The 14,996-nt window shown below is 38.8% G+C and overlaps 1 protein-coding gene across 1 annotated transcript in view; it reads left to right on the forward strand.

Moving 5' to 3' along the window:
* LOC140995917 (protein unc-13 homolog B-like) overlaps positions 1-14,996 on the forward strand; it is a 66,823-nt gene that overhangs the window by 34,979 nt on the left and 16,848 nt on the right. The window contains exons 16-20 of the mRNA XM_073466077.1: positions 1,948-2,074; positions 2,289-2,385; positions 5,318-5,461; positions 9,511-9,588; positions 9,929-10,006. Of these exons, the coding sequence (XP_073322178.1) occupies positions 1,948-2,074; positions 2,289-2,385; positions 5,318-5,461; positions 9,511-9,588; positions 9,929-10,006 (524 nt within the window). The remainder of the gene's footprint in view (positions 1-1,947; positions 2,075-2,288; positions 2,386-5,317; positions 5,462-9,510; positions 9,589-9,928; positions 10,007-14,996) is intronic.

Below are 14,996 nucleotides of genomic sequence, written 5' to 3' on the forward strand. Positions count from 1 at the left end.
TTAGATTTTTGGGGGACTACTTTCCTGTTCACAAGATATTTATATTTGACCTCTGCATGTACTGCTACATGCTTAAATACAGCATATAAACAGATGTGGTGTGGCATCGGTTTACACTACATACTTGTCCCTATACAAATAAACATTAAATAAATAAATAGATACAAATATATACCTAACTATATTAATGAGCATGATAACAATCATATGGCAGTTATATTAAAATAGTTATTTTATTTGTTTACCAAATATCAAAATGCATTCTGTCCACTTGTATCTTTTTATGTAATCCGGCCCTGGTACTGGTACACTCATTACCATGTGAACTGATCATCCACTTTACTAAAATATCAGTATATTGTTGTCTGGGGCGTGACAGGCAAGAATGCAGCTGAGACAGGTGCACCGTGTTCTGTTTGCAAATCATCTCTGAGGGTTAGGAAACACTTTATAGTAACCATCTTAAATAAATTGACAATTTATACTTAATTAGATTTTAGTTAATAGTAGTTTTGCTGTTTAAAAACAGTGGAATGTTTTATAAACCATTGATTAAGCAATTGTAAAGGTTTATAAACATCAGTTGCAACTTTACAATATACAATTGCTTAGTAAATGGTTTATGAAGTATTTTATTGTTTGTTGACAGTAAACTAAAGTTTTTGAAAAGACATTCAAACACAGAAAGGTAATATTTACATTATTAATAATGTAATAATACAAACTCATATTTATTTGATGAATCTATGTCGATAACCTAAAAAAACTAGCTCTCTTCAGAAGATGATAAGGTCCCTATAAAGGTGGCTACTTAGAAGGATCCTGCAAATATAAACAAAGTAATACAGTATGAAATTGTGCTATCCATAACATTTCTTCCCCAAAACTACATAGTGCACCTTTACCTAAAGTTTAATTGACTATACATTTACCATTTATTAATGATAGTGTTACCAGAACCTTTGATCTGTAGGATTTTTTAATTATTTATTTATACTATTATTTATTGTAAGAAATGAAAAGGAAAAGGAAATACACACTTAGACATATTAGCTTCCTTATCACATATCATTCCTGTTTATCTGATATCACATATATGGTATTAATTATAGATTATAATGTTACAATTACATAAACACCTCCAATTTCCACTTGCTTTTCTGTCTTATAATATCATTTAAGGACTACAGAAATACTTTTGACAAATACTTGGTGCACTGTGGCGCTGACTCTTCGACTTCTTACTAGCTTTTCTTTGTAATGTGGGAGTGATCCAATAATTGAAGCCTGAAATGAAATCAGACTTGCTCTCCAGGATTGCTGTTATTCTTCCAATTGCTTCTTTGTTTGTTGGTTCATAGTACACAGAGAACACTGATTGGATCTCACTACTGTGTTGAACCTTTTCAAAATTACAACTGGCCCAAGCAGGTCACTGTGTTGCTCTACTGTAGGGGTATATTATTTGTCTGACTCCCTGTAAAGTCCAAAGAACCTTTGGATTCTTTCATATTCTTGTTGTTCCCCACAATGAATTTAAAGGGACATCAAAGATCGATTTATTTATCAGTTCGACCATCTGTTACCTTTGATAGATGATGTAATGCTACTTGGAAAGTAGTCCAAACTTGGATAACAGCTGTATCTCAGGCTGTGGTTTGATGTTATGCTCAATATATGAAGCATCTCTGATCAGAGTTTGATGAAAAGTGAGGAAACGACAGGCCCAAACAGGATGCAATCTGTTTCTTGTTAGGCAGGGACATGTATACATAATGATTAACTGGCTAAGAACATGTGCAGGAAATTTCACTACAATAGGGTGAAGATCTTTACCGAGTAACTGTACAGCAGCAGCTGATGCAACAGAACTCAAGAGATGAATTGTGTTGGTGTGTGTGTTCATTTCAGTGTGTTTATTTGTGTGCGTGGTCGTCATTTTTACAGAACACGAGAAGCACAAGCTCTGTAAGACTGCCGACTACATGAACCTGCACTTCAAGGTCAAGTGGCTTTACAACGAGTATGTTATGGACCTGCCCACCTTCACAGACGCTGTGCCTGAGTACCCTGCGTAAGACACACACACACACACACATCCAGTAGATATTGAAAAGATATGTTTTCGCAAGATGGTGTTAAAGGTTTCTGAATCTACAAGCTTTGGAACTAAAGAACAAAACATTTGGGTTCTTCTTTTTCTGTCGTGTTTCATGCATCGACGTCATGGTTCATGGAAGAGAAGGTTAACAATGTAGTTCTGCGTGTGTGTCTTTTTCTTTCTCCAGGTGGTTTCTTCAGTTTGTCCTGGCCTGGCTGGCTGAGAACGAGGAGGTGTCGATGGAGTTCATGCACGGAGCGCTGGAGAGAGACAAGAGAGAAGGGGTGAGTCAAAGAAACAAGAATGAGGAGGGCCTCGTGGTCGTCTGTGTCTTTCTGCTCAGCATGCACATCATTATTTAAGGCTCAAATGCCTGTTTATTTGCTTTAAAATTCTAGGATTTAATGAGTCCTTATTTAGTATAATACAAAAATCCAAGTGAAAAGGCGGTTTCAAAAAATGCCATTAGCAGCACAGACGATTTATTGGCCGTCGAAACTGTGAGACGAACCATTATGCTTTTCTTGTGGCAATGTTCAGCATCTCCCTGTTTCTAGGCAACACATCACAGCTGTTTCCTTGGGCGCCAGCAAACTACACAAAACTAACGGCAGTGGCTCAAAAAGAAAATGTGATTAAAGACAAACATTTCTCAAAACTTGCCAATTCCATCACTCATATAATCTTCCGGTTGTAAGGAAGGCATATGTTGCTATGGAGTTAGTTTGCTGTGGGCTACAAGTAGGACCTAATATTTGTGGCTTATATTTGTTTATATTTTGGCAAATCACCACCATTAAAAGTATGCTGAATAAACTGTTAGATGTTCCTGTTCGCAGTGGATGTACAGACATATATCACTGGATTCCTTTGATACTGAAGAAAACCTAAACATTTTATGATTCTCAGGCAAGTTCTGGAGTCATTTGGAGGGTTTATTTTTCTATGATCTCAACACGTATCTCGGATAAGAAATGATATTATCCTTGAGAAGTTACACTGAATTTCAAAATCATTGTATCATATCTGTGTGTTCAGATTTTTCTGAGTTATGACTCAGAGAAGATGGAGTGTGAAGGGTCAAACTACAGTAACTATCTCTTCTAGTTTTCAGAACATCTGTCCCTTTCACCTCACCCTTTATGTTTGCTTCACATCTCTCCTTCTGGTTTGAAATGCCACTGTTTAAGTGTTATTCACTTCAGTCAGTAACTATATAAAGCCTGCCTTTGTTTATCAATTTTACCAGTAATATCTTGTTGCAGAAGTCTCAGCAGTCTGCCTGTTGGAAGTAAACTGAATATTTCATTCTGCAGTTTCAATCATCTTATTTCCTGTAGACGGAAAAATTTAAACCATCAGGAACATTTTGCAGGCTTCTTAGTTTGTGTAGATGAGACAATGTGTTTGTGATCTAAGCTACTGTGGCTTGCATAAATATAATACATTCATATTTGTTCTATTTTTATTTACAAACTCTGAAGAACTGCGACTCGGGTCACAGTACTTATTACCAGGAGGAAATTGAAGAGAGGTGACTCACGTCCTAAAAATATTAGGAAACAAATGTAAAGGAACACAAAGCAATTCACTGTTCACTACTTGTGATGGAAAACTGACGGGAGTGTTTTGTTTTATGTTAAGCCTGCTTGGTAACGCAGCAGAAGTACATCTAGTGTCTTTCTACTTCCTGCCCATTTGCTGCTGCCAGCAGCTGAAAGCACAGTGAAACCGTATTTTTCTGAAAGATGAGAGAGAGTGAAACAGCAGTAGAAAAACTGAGCAGTAAAATGATAGCTTTCTACAGCACTGACATCCTCAACGGAATGAAAGACCACTTCAGCCTTGTGACCTTTTGTTCAACGACTTTTTGAGGCATGCTTCAATTCATTCAGGTGTAGCAGAGTTCCACTTCTGGCCAGCCAGTCTCAGATCATCAGAATGATGGACAAGAGTTGTCTCTTGACCTCCTGATGGTCCCCAAGGTGCACTTTATCTTCAGGGACCTGCTGCGCGGGGACTTTGAGAGGCTTGTAGGTCGGGGCTGGCACTGAACGCTGTTAAAAGTATGCTTTTGAGGCACTCCAAATATCATCATTGGTCGTGAGAGAAGAGCTGCTTTTTACTGTACAGTGGGGACACAAACTGATCTGGTTCTCCATCACTGAGAGCAATTAGACCAGCAATCCCTCAACAACAGACAATGACAATGAAATCTAATGAAAGGACTGCATTTTTTCAGGCTAACAGCGACGGAAACAATCAAATTTGGGACCTAAACAAACAATCCCAATAAATCCCAATCTTTAGTTGAAGTTAAGTAAGCTCACATGGAATTTATCAGTATGTTAATGTCTAATGAGTACAACACTCGCTCAGGAGGCAGCGGGGGGGGGGTTGAGTCAGAGCCGACAGGTGGATGCAGGGGTGGAAGTTGGGCTTTTTAAATTATATATGAACAACAGCAGCAGAGGTGGCAGCAAAAGTGTGAGCAAAGCACTGAGGGATATCTAATACATCCCAAATAATTCAGGAATGTCAGAGAATACTTCGGGCAGATATTATTTTAATCAGCACACATATTCTGTAACTCTTTACTCTCTTAAGTAGCCTGATGTCACAATTCTTTCAACTCCATTAGAGACAGATTTTATTGAGGAACTGTTAAGTGCTTATCGGCCCCTTTGGCTTTTAAAGAACCGGTTATGGATCCGTACACTGCAGGTTTCTGAGAGTAAGAGAGACGGACCACAGCGTACAACAGGACTCAGTCACTCAGGAAATATGTGGCATGGTTCTCTTGACAACTGCAAACTATCACACCAACCCTCTGGGCACCATTTCCATTTCTATTTTAACCATTTAGCTGATGAATTTATCTGCAGGAACGTATGATCAGTGCAAGAGTTCAATAAGCTCTCTATTCCCAGACCAGGCCCAACATTTCAACTGAATGATAATGATTGTAATGGGCAGAGAGCCCTGAAATCTGTGGTGTAATTACATAAGAACAGCTACGGTAGCTAGAAAAAGAAATAAGAATAGTTTCTAAGAGTAATTATTTGATCACAGGAGGGAAGAGAAGGAGAGGAAGTATGAGTCAGTAAGAAGGGACAGTACTTCTTGAAAAAAGCAGAGAGAAAATGGAGAGAGATTAAACATTAAACAACAAAATGCTCTAAAATTCTGTTTTTGTTCTTATCCCTCCACCTGCAGTTCCAGCAGACGTCTGAGCACGCTCTGTTCTCCAGCTCGGTGGTGGACATCTTCACTCAGCTCAACCAGAGCTTTGAGATCATCAAGAAGCTGGACTGCCCCGACCCAACCGTGGTGGGACATTATAACCGACGCTTCGCCAAGGTGAGACGCAGGCTGCTGCATGAACATAAACAACATGCGTCATGTCACCCGTATATATTATGAGCTCATAAAAAACTTGTTTCTTTCTAAAAAGTACTGTTGTTGTCAGGTCACCCAATTTACAGAAAGTATATATTCTCCTTTGGCTGTAGTGGTATCTACATTAACATGCAGATAGTTGTGGTCTTATTTGGCCATGTCTTAAAGAGTAACTCCACCAATTTTACACATTAAAGTGTGTTTAAGATGTATGTTTCTGTCTTGGCTCTACATCAGTACAATCAACATGAATAAAAACAGTTCCCCTAAGAAAGGATCGGACTAGGAACAAAATTCACTTCTGCCAATATTGGTCTGGGTAGGGGCTGATGCCACTTCCTGCACCAGCCTATTGACAAACAGAAGGGCTCTTTCTTCCAACAGCAGTGGGCTGCAGCCAGCAGGTCAATTTTTTCTCCTCAGTTCTTTTTCCTACATTGCACTAGGCGGGCTGTGCCCATCTGGCATTTTCCAGAGTTGCAAGATTGCCAGTCCGAACCTGCCTGTTGAGCTGGAGCAGAAACATTAGTTCACCAGTAGATTAATCATTTAAGGATTTTTACAGGCAAAAATGCCGTTTACATGTTCCAACTTGTCAAATCTGCTGCTTTTCCTCATATCATAGTCATTTTAATATCTTCCATTTTAGGCTGAGAGTTAATTTTTTTAAAAAAAGCTATTTTATGAAATTTTTAATGAACAGTTTTGAACTATTTTCTGATGTTTTTACAGCAAAAGACATGAATTAATTGAACAGTTAACCAGGGAACTAATCAGCAGACTAATCAATAATGAACATAACTGTTAGTTTCGGCCTTCCTCAGAACCCACAGGTGATGGTTTTTATTTAAGTATGTCTTTAGTATCCATTGGTTCCTGTCCTGTAACATGAATTCAGACTTTTAAACTTTCATCGTCTTTAAACTTTGGTTTTCAAGACATGACAGACTTCAGCCGTGGTTTGTGAGTTTGAACTCTTTCTCCACCAATTTGCTTGTGTGTTCGAAACAATATGTAGCAATTCATCGCTCCCTGCATACAAATAGAGTTTACTGTCTATGATGAAACTATAGCATAAATATGTGTTTGCTTCGTAAGAGAAGATAAAGTGTTTTTCATAACTGATCATTTTCCCTGGTGTAGCTTTAAATCATCTTAATCTTAAGAGCTTTGCTAACATGAGTCTCTTGAATCCTTTGTGCCTTTGAGGTGTAGACTGATGAGTTTCAGGTACAAAACGTACACAGCGTAGTGTTTCGTTGTTGGATCTCTGTGATCATATTTCTTCTACAAATTTAATGTAAGGCAGTTGCTTTTAGGCATAGCAATTAAACCTAACAAACCTTTCTCTGCAGAAGACTTGTGCATTTATATTTGAGTGTGTGTGTGTGTGTGTGTATGTGTGTGTGTGTGTGTGTGTGTGTGTGTGTGTGTGTGTGTGTGTGTGTGTGTGTGTGTGTGTGTTGTGTGCGTGTGGTTGGTGAAGTGTTATGGCTCAATCAATAAGGGACTCATTAAATAAAGAACGGCTAATGTAAGCCATCACTCTGTGCTGTCCATCTCTCCGTCCCCAAGCCTTGACTCCCTTTTCATTTTCTGCCACTCCACTCATGTTAATCTCTCTCCACCTTTTCATCTCCTCCCTGTCTTATCTTTAGTTTGTTTTTCATCTTCCCCTCTACCGTCCTTCCGCCTCAGTCATCTATGCACTCTCCATCTTGTCTTTTCGATCTATATTTTACCTCAATTTCTCCCCATATATCGACCATTTTCTCTCTATTCTGCTTCATCTATTCCCCTCTCTCACCTTTTTTTCTTTCTCTTCTCTACCAGTATAGTTCATTTTGGAAAGGTGTGAGATGACAGTAAAGGCAGAGACAGCAAGAGAAGAGGGTAAAAAGAGAGACAGAGTCATACAATATGAGGAAAATGTACTAAGTAATGCATCAGCCACAGGCTGCATGTTTAATGGATGAGTGTAAGAGGGCCGTCTGGCTGACTCAGCAGAAAGTAGGGAAATCTCTCACAGCAGGCCTGAGACGCTGTGAGCTAACAGGCACAGTTTTTGTCATTTAGACCGATGAATTAACTTGCTGATTATTTCAAAGTACCCCATGGGTTTTCTTATTGTAAACAAACATTACATTCATTGTTTCTCACCAAAAGGCATTGTGTGTGTCCTAACAAACGCGTCAGATAGGTGATTTGCTACCTTATTAATCATTTGAAAATACTTCTTCTTGGAATTTTTTGAGACCTGCATTTTTTCTGTCTTTTATTTGTGCATTGCTACATTACATTAAACTAAATAGTTTAAAGCTGAGGGATGTCATATAGATGCTATCTCTTTCATGAGTTTTTGAGGTAAACACCTCATATGATCAACATGGACACATTTGGATAGACCTACAACCAATCAGAGCACGAAACGTGTGATGTGGCACTTCTTGGTTGTCTAGAAAAAAACCTCAGCAGCACTCCTCTACAGTCGTCGCCCCATATTAGATACGGAGATTGGCTCAGCACAGGCCAGATCAGCTGGAAATCTGTCTGAACGAAAGGGACACCAGACACCAGATCTGCCAAAGCAAATAAAACATGAGCTTGGAGATGCATCTGACTCCCAGGCTAGCATGCAGGTGTTGTTAGCAACTGATGATATACAGTATCTCCTGCAGTGAGATAAGTCTAAGATATAATACAGTATACTGAGTGACAAAGCTCAGTCATTTTGCCTATTTCTGAGTTTAACTGCTTGATGAAGTGCTGGTCAGCCTGATTTATATCACACCACATCACAGTCACCAGTGTTGGGGAAGCTACTTAGAAAGCATAATTTCGTGAGTTTCCAATGACCTTACACTGGAAGCTACCCAAGGAAGAAATCTAGTTCGGTTAAAGGTCATATTGAACAGAGTAAACAAATCATTAAAAGTTTGTAGAAAGGTGCAGAATAAAAGTGTCTCTTTTCCTTAAAAACATCTTTATGATTGTGGATTACTAATTTTGAAATTTTTGTCAGGTCCAAAATTATTGTTTTGTTTATGTCTGTGTAAGACTTCTGTTAAGTGCCAAAAAATAAATATTAAATACCCTACAATTCAACTTCTAGTTTAATTAAATGTAGTTCACTACTCCCTAAACGCTGTCAGTCACATGTATGGCTTGTTATGTACAGAACAATTTGTGGAAGTTTGCCTACTGAACTGGAAACGACATACTGTGTGGAAAGTAAGGCAATGAATTGTTTTGGACGCTTCACAATTTAGAAAAAAAAATATGATCAGTTTTATTCTCCTGGCAACTAGAACAGTGCTTTATTTAAAATAGAAACAGAATTGGCTTGCTACATGTGAGGGCTAGTAGCCACCATGGCTGAACAAGCTGTGTAGACAGAGCCTAGAGATTGCTCATCAAGAGAGATCTGAGGGAAAAACATGTCCCTCGAGTGCCGCCTACAGTCTGTGATTGGCAGGAGGGTCACAGCAAAAACAAAAATTTTCACATAACACCTTAAATATGTTGCCAAATCAGAGAACACGTAATTCTCAGTGCATTCTGTAAACACTGTCACACAAACAAACCCAGTTTCATCCCTTGTCACTCTGGCTAAACACACTGGACACGGCTGCCAACTGGGAACACTGATTTGTTTGATTTGTTCTGCTACTTTTCTATCCATGAGGAATGTTTATCAGACATAAATATCCATTTCCTCATATGCATTGCTCCTTCACCTCAGTGGTAGCCAGCTGAGATTTGAAACCATAGCTGTATAGTTAAGAGATTGACTCCCCTAAGACTTGAAAAGAAAAACATCCAAGTCTCAAGAGTCAGACATGCAAAAGACAGACACACACACACAAACGGCCTCAGAGTTAATATTTGATGCCTGATGTTTGAACAGCATTGTCTTCACCTGACCGAACAAATCAAACATAGAAAACTGTGTTCAGATTCACTACCCACCACTAAACATGCCCTACATGTGTGTGATCTTGTTTCCACAGACGATCACCAAAGTGCTGCTGCAGTACTCTGCCCTGCTGGCCAAGAGCTTCCCCTCCTACTGTGAGAAGGAGAAGATAGTGAGTACTGCTGCGTCACCACTTCACTCTGAGCTCATCTCTGATTTAGAGAGAGACCCAGAGCTTTGAAAGCCTGTGAGCTTTCTGTGGACTGGATTCATATTTTAGATGCTGCTGCCCACTTCTGTAACTCTTTATCTTCTGTCTATCCCTGTGTTTGTGTTTGGTTCTTTCATCATTCTGTCATCGTCTTTTCTTTCTTTGCCTGACTTTCATTCGTTTGCTCTTGTATTTTTGCTTTCTGTGACTTTCTTGACTTTCCACTTGTCTCTCTGTCTCCCTCCTCTCATGTTCTCTTGTTCACTCGCGCCTGTTTTCTCCCTCATCCATCTTGCACCAGCCCTGCGTGCTGATGAACAACATCCAGCAGATGAGGGTCCTGTTGGAGAAGATGTTTGAGTCGATGGGAGCAAAACAGGTCAGCATTAACGGTTTCCCACACACACACACGCACATAGACGCACGCACACACTTCCGAACACTTTTCCTGCACCATTGGTTTTTAATCATCTGCCACAGAGACCTGAGAGTCTGACATTTCTCATTTCACCTCACTGTCAGTGATTTCTCTGATGAGGTGTTTCTTTGTGGTTCAAACTCAGAAAAACTTTAAATGAAAACTTGCAGCGTATAGGGGTCTTTATAGTACGAGACAGAAAACTGCAAGATTTCAACATTATCTTCTTTATTCACAAGGTGCTTTAACATAAAAGTTGTGGGAAAAGTCTGGTTGAAAGGATTTTTTTTACAGACCAGAGAAAGTTTTATAAAAAAAAAAAAAATCTGTTCTACATTGCTGCCACGTCAGAGAAAGAGAATGTATCAGTAGCACCTTATAACGTGAAATGTTTGATGTTACAACAAGATATTTCCAGTTATTACGTAATAAGAACTTATATAACGTTATAACAAGGAACTTCTACTTCTACAAAGTATTTTCACATTATGTTATTTACAGTTTACATTATAACAAGATATAGATACTATAGCCTATTGTATTAACAAGAAAAGTTTCTTTCTATGTCGTACATTTATACCAGAGAGAGGAAAACTAATGGGGGACACAAGTAGCTCTGCTGAGAAAACCATTTATTTCAAATGGAAACATGCTGTGAACCTCCTGTTCTAAAGACTTGATACGAGTGAAAGCAGAGAACATTGAGGATAAAGTTTTAACACATGTGTAATGCGGCAAAATGCACTGATGTTGTTTGGGACACTATAGTGTGTTTTCTACATCGTCGCTCACACTGTGGATGTTCCGATTTTCAACCCAACACACCCAACAAATGAAAGGAAACAGATCTTAGACGCTGTTCAACAAGTTGTGATCAGGAATGCAAACGGGTGACGAACGTTTTCGAGGTCAGTGCTTTTAAAAAATCTGAGCTAATCCAGAAAACTGCTTCTAGATTTTTAAATATCCAGTTGTCCAGATATTTATTTAGTGGATTGATTTGATTTAAACTTTATTTTACTCATCTGATGCAGAAAAAGCTGCTCTAGCCAATGAAATCACAGACACGAAGCGCATTTGTGCACGCAAAACTTCCCTGTCCACTCTTTTAGTGGCTGTCGGTATTGGACATAGACCTAAACTTATTTGGGTCAGCTCATTGCCCTCCAGGTGTGACCTAATTTTTGTGATAAAACCATTTTGTATGTATTTGGGTTCACTATGAGGAGAAGCAGCAGGTTTTTGTGTGGAAATAAATCGACAGTACATCTTCAGCCTTATAGCCTTCTAGCCACTAATTCTAGTGGAGAAATCTCTCTAACAAAAGCTCACCTTGTTTTGGTCATTTGTTTGCAGATGAAGGTGTAAAAGGTGCAGCAGGTGTTCAGAAAAAAATGTAACTTCCATGTGGCTGCAAGTTAATTTATGTAACATGACATTGAGTGTGTGTGCTTTTCTCTCTGCAGATAACTGCTGAGGAGGACAGGGTATGTCTAGGTTTCTGTTTTGCCCTCGCTCCTCTTTCCCCCGTAGAACACAAAAATCCATAATAAACAAGTTTATTAGAGCAACAAACACCACCCTGTACCTCTTGCCAACTGTCAAACCTTCTTTTTAACAAGTAGTGTGTCTGTGTGTGTGTGTCTATTTTTAGGTTGATCCCAATTCACCCATAAACAAGAGATAGACTTGATCTCTTTCTCCTCCTCCTCCTCCTCCTCCTCCTTAGTCGACTCCCAGTTTTCACTCCCAGAAACAAACTTTGCTTTTCTTTTCCACTGAATTTAATGTATTTGAAAACATACTGTGCTCTCTACCACGTTGCTGCTTCTCTCCAAAAGCTTGAGAACGAGGAGGAACCTGAGGATTTTGATGAGGAGGTGGGTCAACAACCACAGAGCTCATTGTTCAGTTTGGATAAGATAAAACGACTGGTTGTCACAGACGGCTGCACCTAATAGCAAAAGTCATGGCTGCTGAGCCTTGTTGTGTTGTTATTGGTTACACCGCTTTCCAAGTCCAAGTCCAAATATTTGCTGCAAGAAAAGGCTTGTTAGAGATTCTGAAAGCTTAAGAATTTACAAAAGACTCTTTGTGATCAATTGCTTTTCTCTTTAAATAGCAAATACATTGAATAGCAGAAAGTATGTGGACACCCACACATTACAACAGTATTTCAGACATTTAATCCCAAAATATGGGTACTAATCTGGATTAATAATTTTGGAACCTGGGGATCTGCTCCCAATTAGCACGAGAGTATCAGTGACGTCCAACACTGATGTTGACATGGCTCGTAATCTGCATTCCAGTTCATCCCAAAGATGTTGGATGGGGGTGAATTTGAGACTTTGTGCAGACCAGTCAAGTTCCTCCACACCAAACTGGGAAAAGCATTTCCTGATGAAGTTGGCTTTCAGCACAGGGGCATTGTCATGTTGAAACCAACCTCAGAATCCATCAGCTATAATTCGACAAAGATTTGGCCTCTGGGGCTAGCCAGCGGATCCTGATATCAGATATATGGGGCAGTATTTGCTTTGCCATGTGCCAGTCACTGTTTACAGACTGATTAGCAACTTGAGACTTGAGATTCAATTTGAAGTTGAGAGACGACTAATCTCTACAAACAAATATTTGCATATGAATCCAGATACATTTCTGAAAAGCTAATTAAAAGCTAAATCATTATCAGACGATAGCCGATGCGCTCCAGGATTGCATATCGGCCAATGCATTCTGCCTCTTTTGCTCTCCACACAGACTGTTTGCATGTAATCAAAGCCTGTTATGTTTGCCACACCAAAATATTGTCCTTTGTTGACGTATGCTGCATTTATATGCAAATATTTGTTTTCAGAGATCATGTTGAAACAGGAAATGGACAAATTATATTTGTGGTTCTTCCAGTTACTTTCAAAGTAAAATCTTTCAGGTCAGATAGTAAAAAATAATTTACTGGTTGATGTAATTCTGAGTGTGGTGTGATGGCAGATCACATTTAATTTTTCGGGTCTTGACTCAATGAAAGCTTGAGCTTGTAGCCAGCAGTATTATCATTATCATGAATTAGTGTCTCATTGAGTGAATTGTTTTATAATCTAACACTAAAACCTACATACTTTTGTCATGTCCTTACAAAATCTGAGCAGATTTCTTAAAACATTATAAGACTCTCTATCATGCAATTGTTATTTTTTTCTTTATACCATTGTTTTTTTGCCCTACATATTATATAATTTTCTTTTTTTAAATTTCCATATCATCTCCACCAGGCCGTCAGTGACAATGAAGGGGAGGATGACATGGTGGGTAGGCTGCATCAGCAAAAGCTGCCAGCAAAAACACAAAAATCACAAATATTTATGCTCACCACGTCTTTATGTTTTAATAACTGTCATTTGTTTTGGGGGTTGGGGACAATCTTTATGGCCACCAGTCAGAGGACTCCAAGGTGAGACAGGGATTCTAGGTCATTCCCACTGAGTTCTTATTCCATATATTTTCTTAAATCTCATTTATTATTTTTTTTCTAATTATTTTCTCATTGTTTTGTCCATTTCAACACCAGTCTGGTTGCTCAGACTCGGAGGGATCTGAGGTAAGAGTATTTTTAGGGGATATGTACATTCATTGTATTATAGTTAGTTTGGACTTCTGGCAAGTAGAAATTTACAAGTGAATCATCCATTATTATATATGAGTGTCTTGTTTAGTGAATATGGATTGGTCGCATGGATAGCAGTATAATCTGAGAATGTTTTTGAAACTGCCTGTGGCTGTGACCTTACCAAATGTCATTTCAACATTAAATGTCGATGTGAAGGGAGGGAAGAGGAAATCATTTTATAATCATAATCATTTTCCCTTTCAAGAGTTCTTTGATCACACATTTAGACATGTCCTACAAAAAGAAACAAATGATTTTGGACATGGATAATCACAGATTGGATAATAGTCAATGTGTTCTCAGCTTTTATTACAAGACTAAACAAAACAAAAATGTGCAGACTCAAAAAAAACAAAAAAACCCTGTGTGTTATGTAGCATGGAGGTTTAAACATTTGGTTGTCTAATTGTTCTGCTTTAGGAAAAGTGTCCAAAATCACAGGGAAGCATTTTATATACATTTCACATGATTTAAGATGAATTTAAAGTGACTCCCCATCTGCTCCGCCTTAAACTCTCTCCATGCCAAAGCGTCCATATAGCCTCTGGTACCACATGCTAGCATAGCCCTGAACACATTTACAGCTGGGTGCTAACACAGCCTCCCTCCTCTAGTGAGTGCTTAATAGACTAGACAGTGGGCTGCCAGATAATTGAATTTGATTGTGCATAAAAATGTTGTATTTAGCCGCCACTAAATGGCCTCTTGAAATGGCTTAGTTTGTTAGCTGACTGTGGGGGAGGAGGAGGAGGAGGAAAGACAGATTTGGAGCAGAGGATGAAGAAAGTGTGGCAGAGTTTCAACCATGCTGCTTAATGGCCAAAGTTACCGTTGTCTTAACAGATGTTGAATGGGATGTTAGAGTGAAAGTACACATAGTGTTACGGTGAGCTTAATGTGGTGCTCCTTTGCAGGAGAAGAGATTGTGTGTGTGTACTGTATATAGTGTGTGTAATTGGTCATAAAAATTGGCCTGAGAACAAACGTTTAAGCTCGAACCCGACAATGAATAATTTTAAACCTTTTATGCTCCTGAATTGATGCTGTCCTCTTGTGTTAGTTGAAAAAATTTAAATTAGCAGTGTGCGAAATTAGAGGTGTTTTTGATATATATTTCTTGGGGACTTTCTTCATAAAAAGGGAACCTCAAGTCACCTGAATGCACCCTGAGTTTTTGTGTTTTTATTCCTCTGCGCTGGCAACAGCCGTAGCTTGAGGCGTCACGTTTTCAGATTGTGCGAAGCTCATTAGTTTTGCGGATATTGAGCTGAGGTGATTATT

The sequence above is a fragment of the Pagrus major genome, chromosome 5 (genome assembly GCF_040436345.1).
Source record: "Pagrus major chromosome 5, Pma_NU_1.0".
NCBI lineage: Eukaryota > Metazoa > Chordata > Actinopteri > Spariformes > Sparidae > Pagrus > Pagrus major.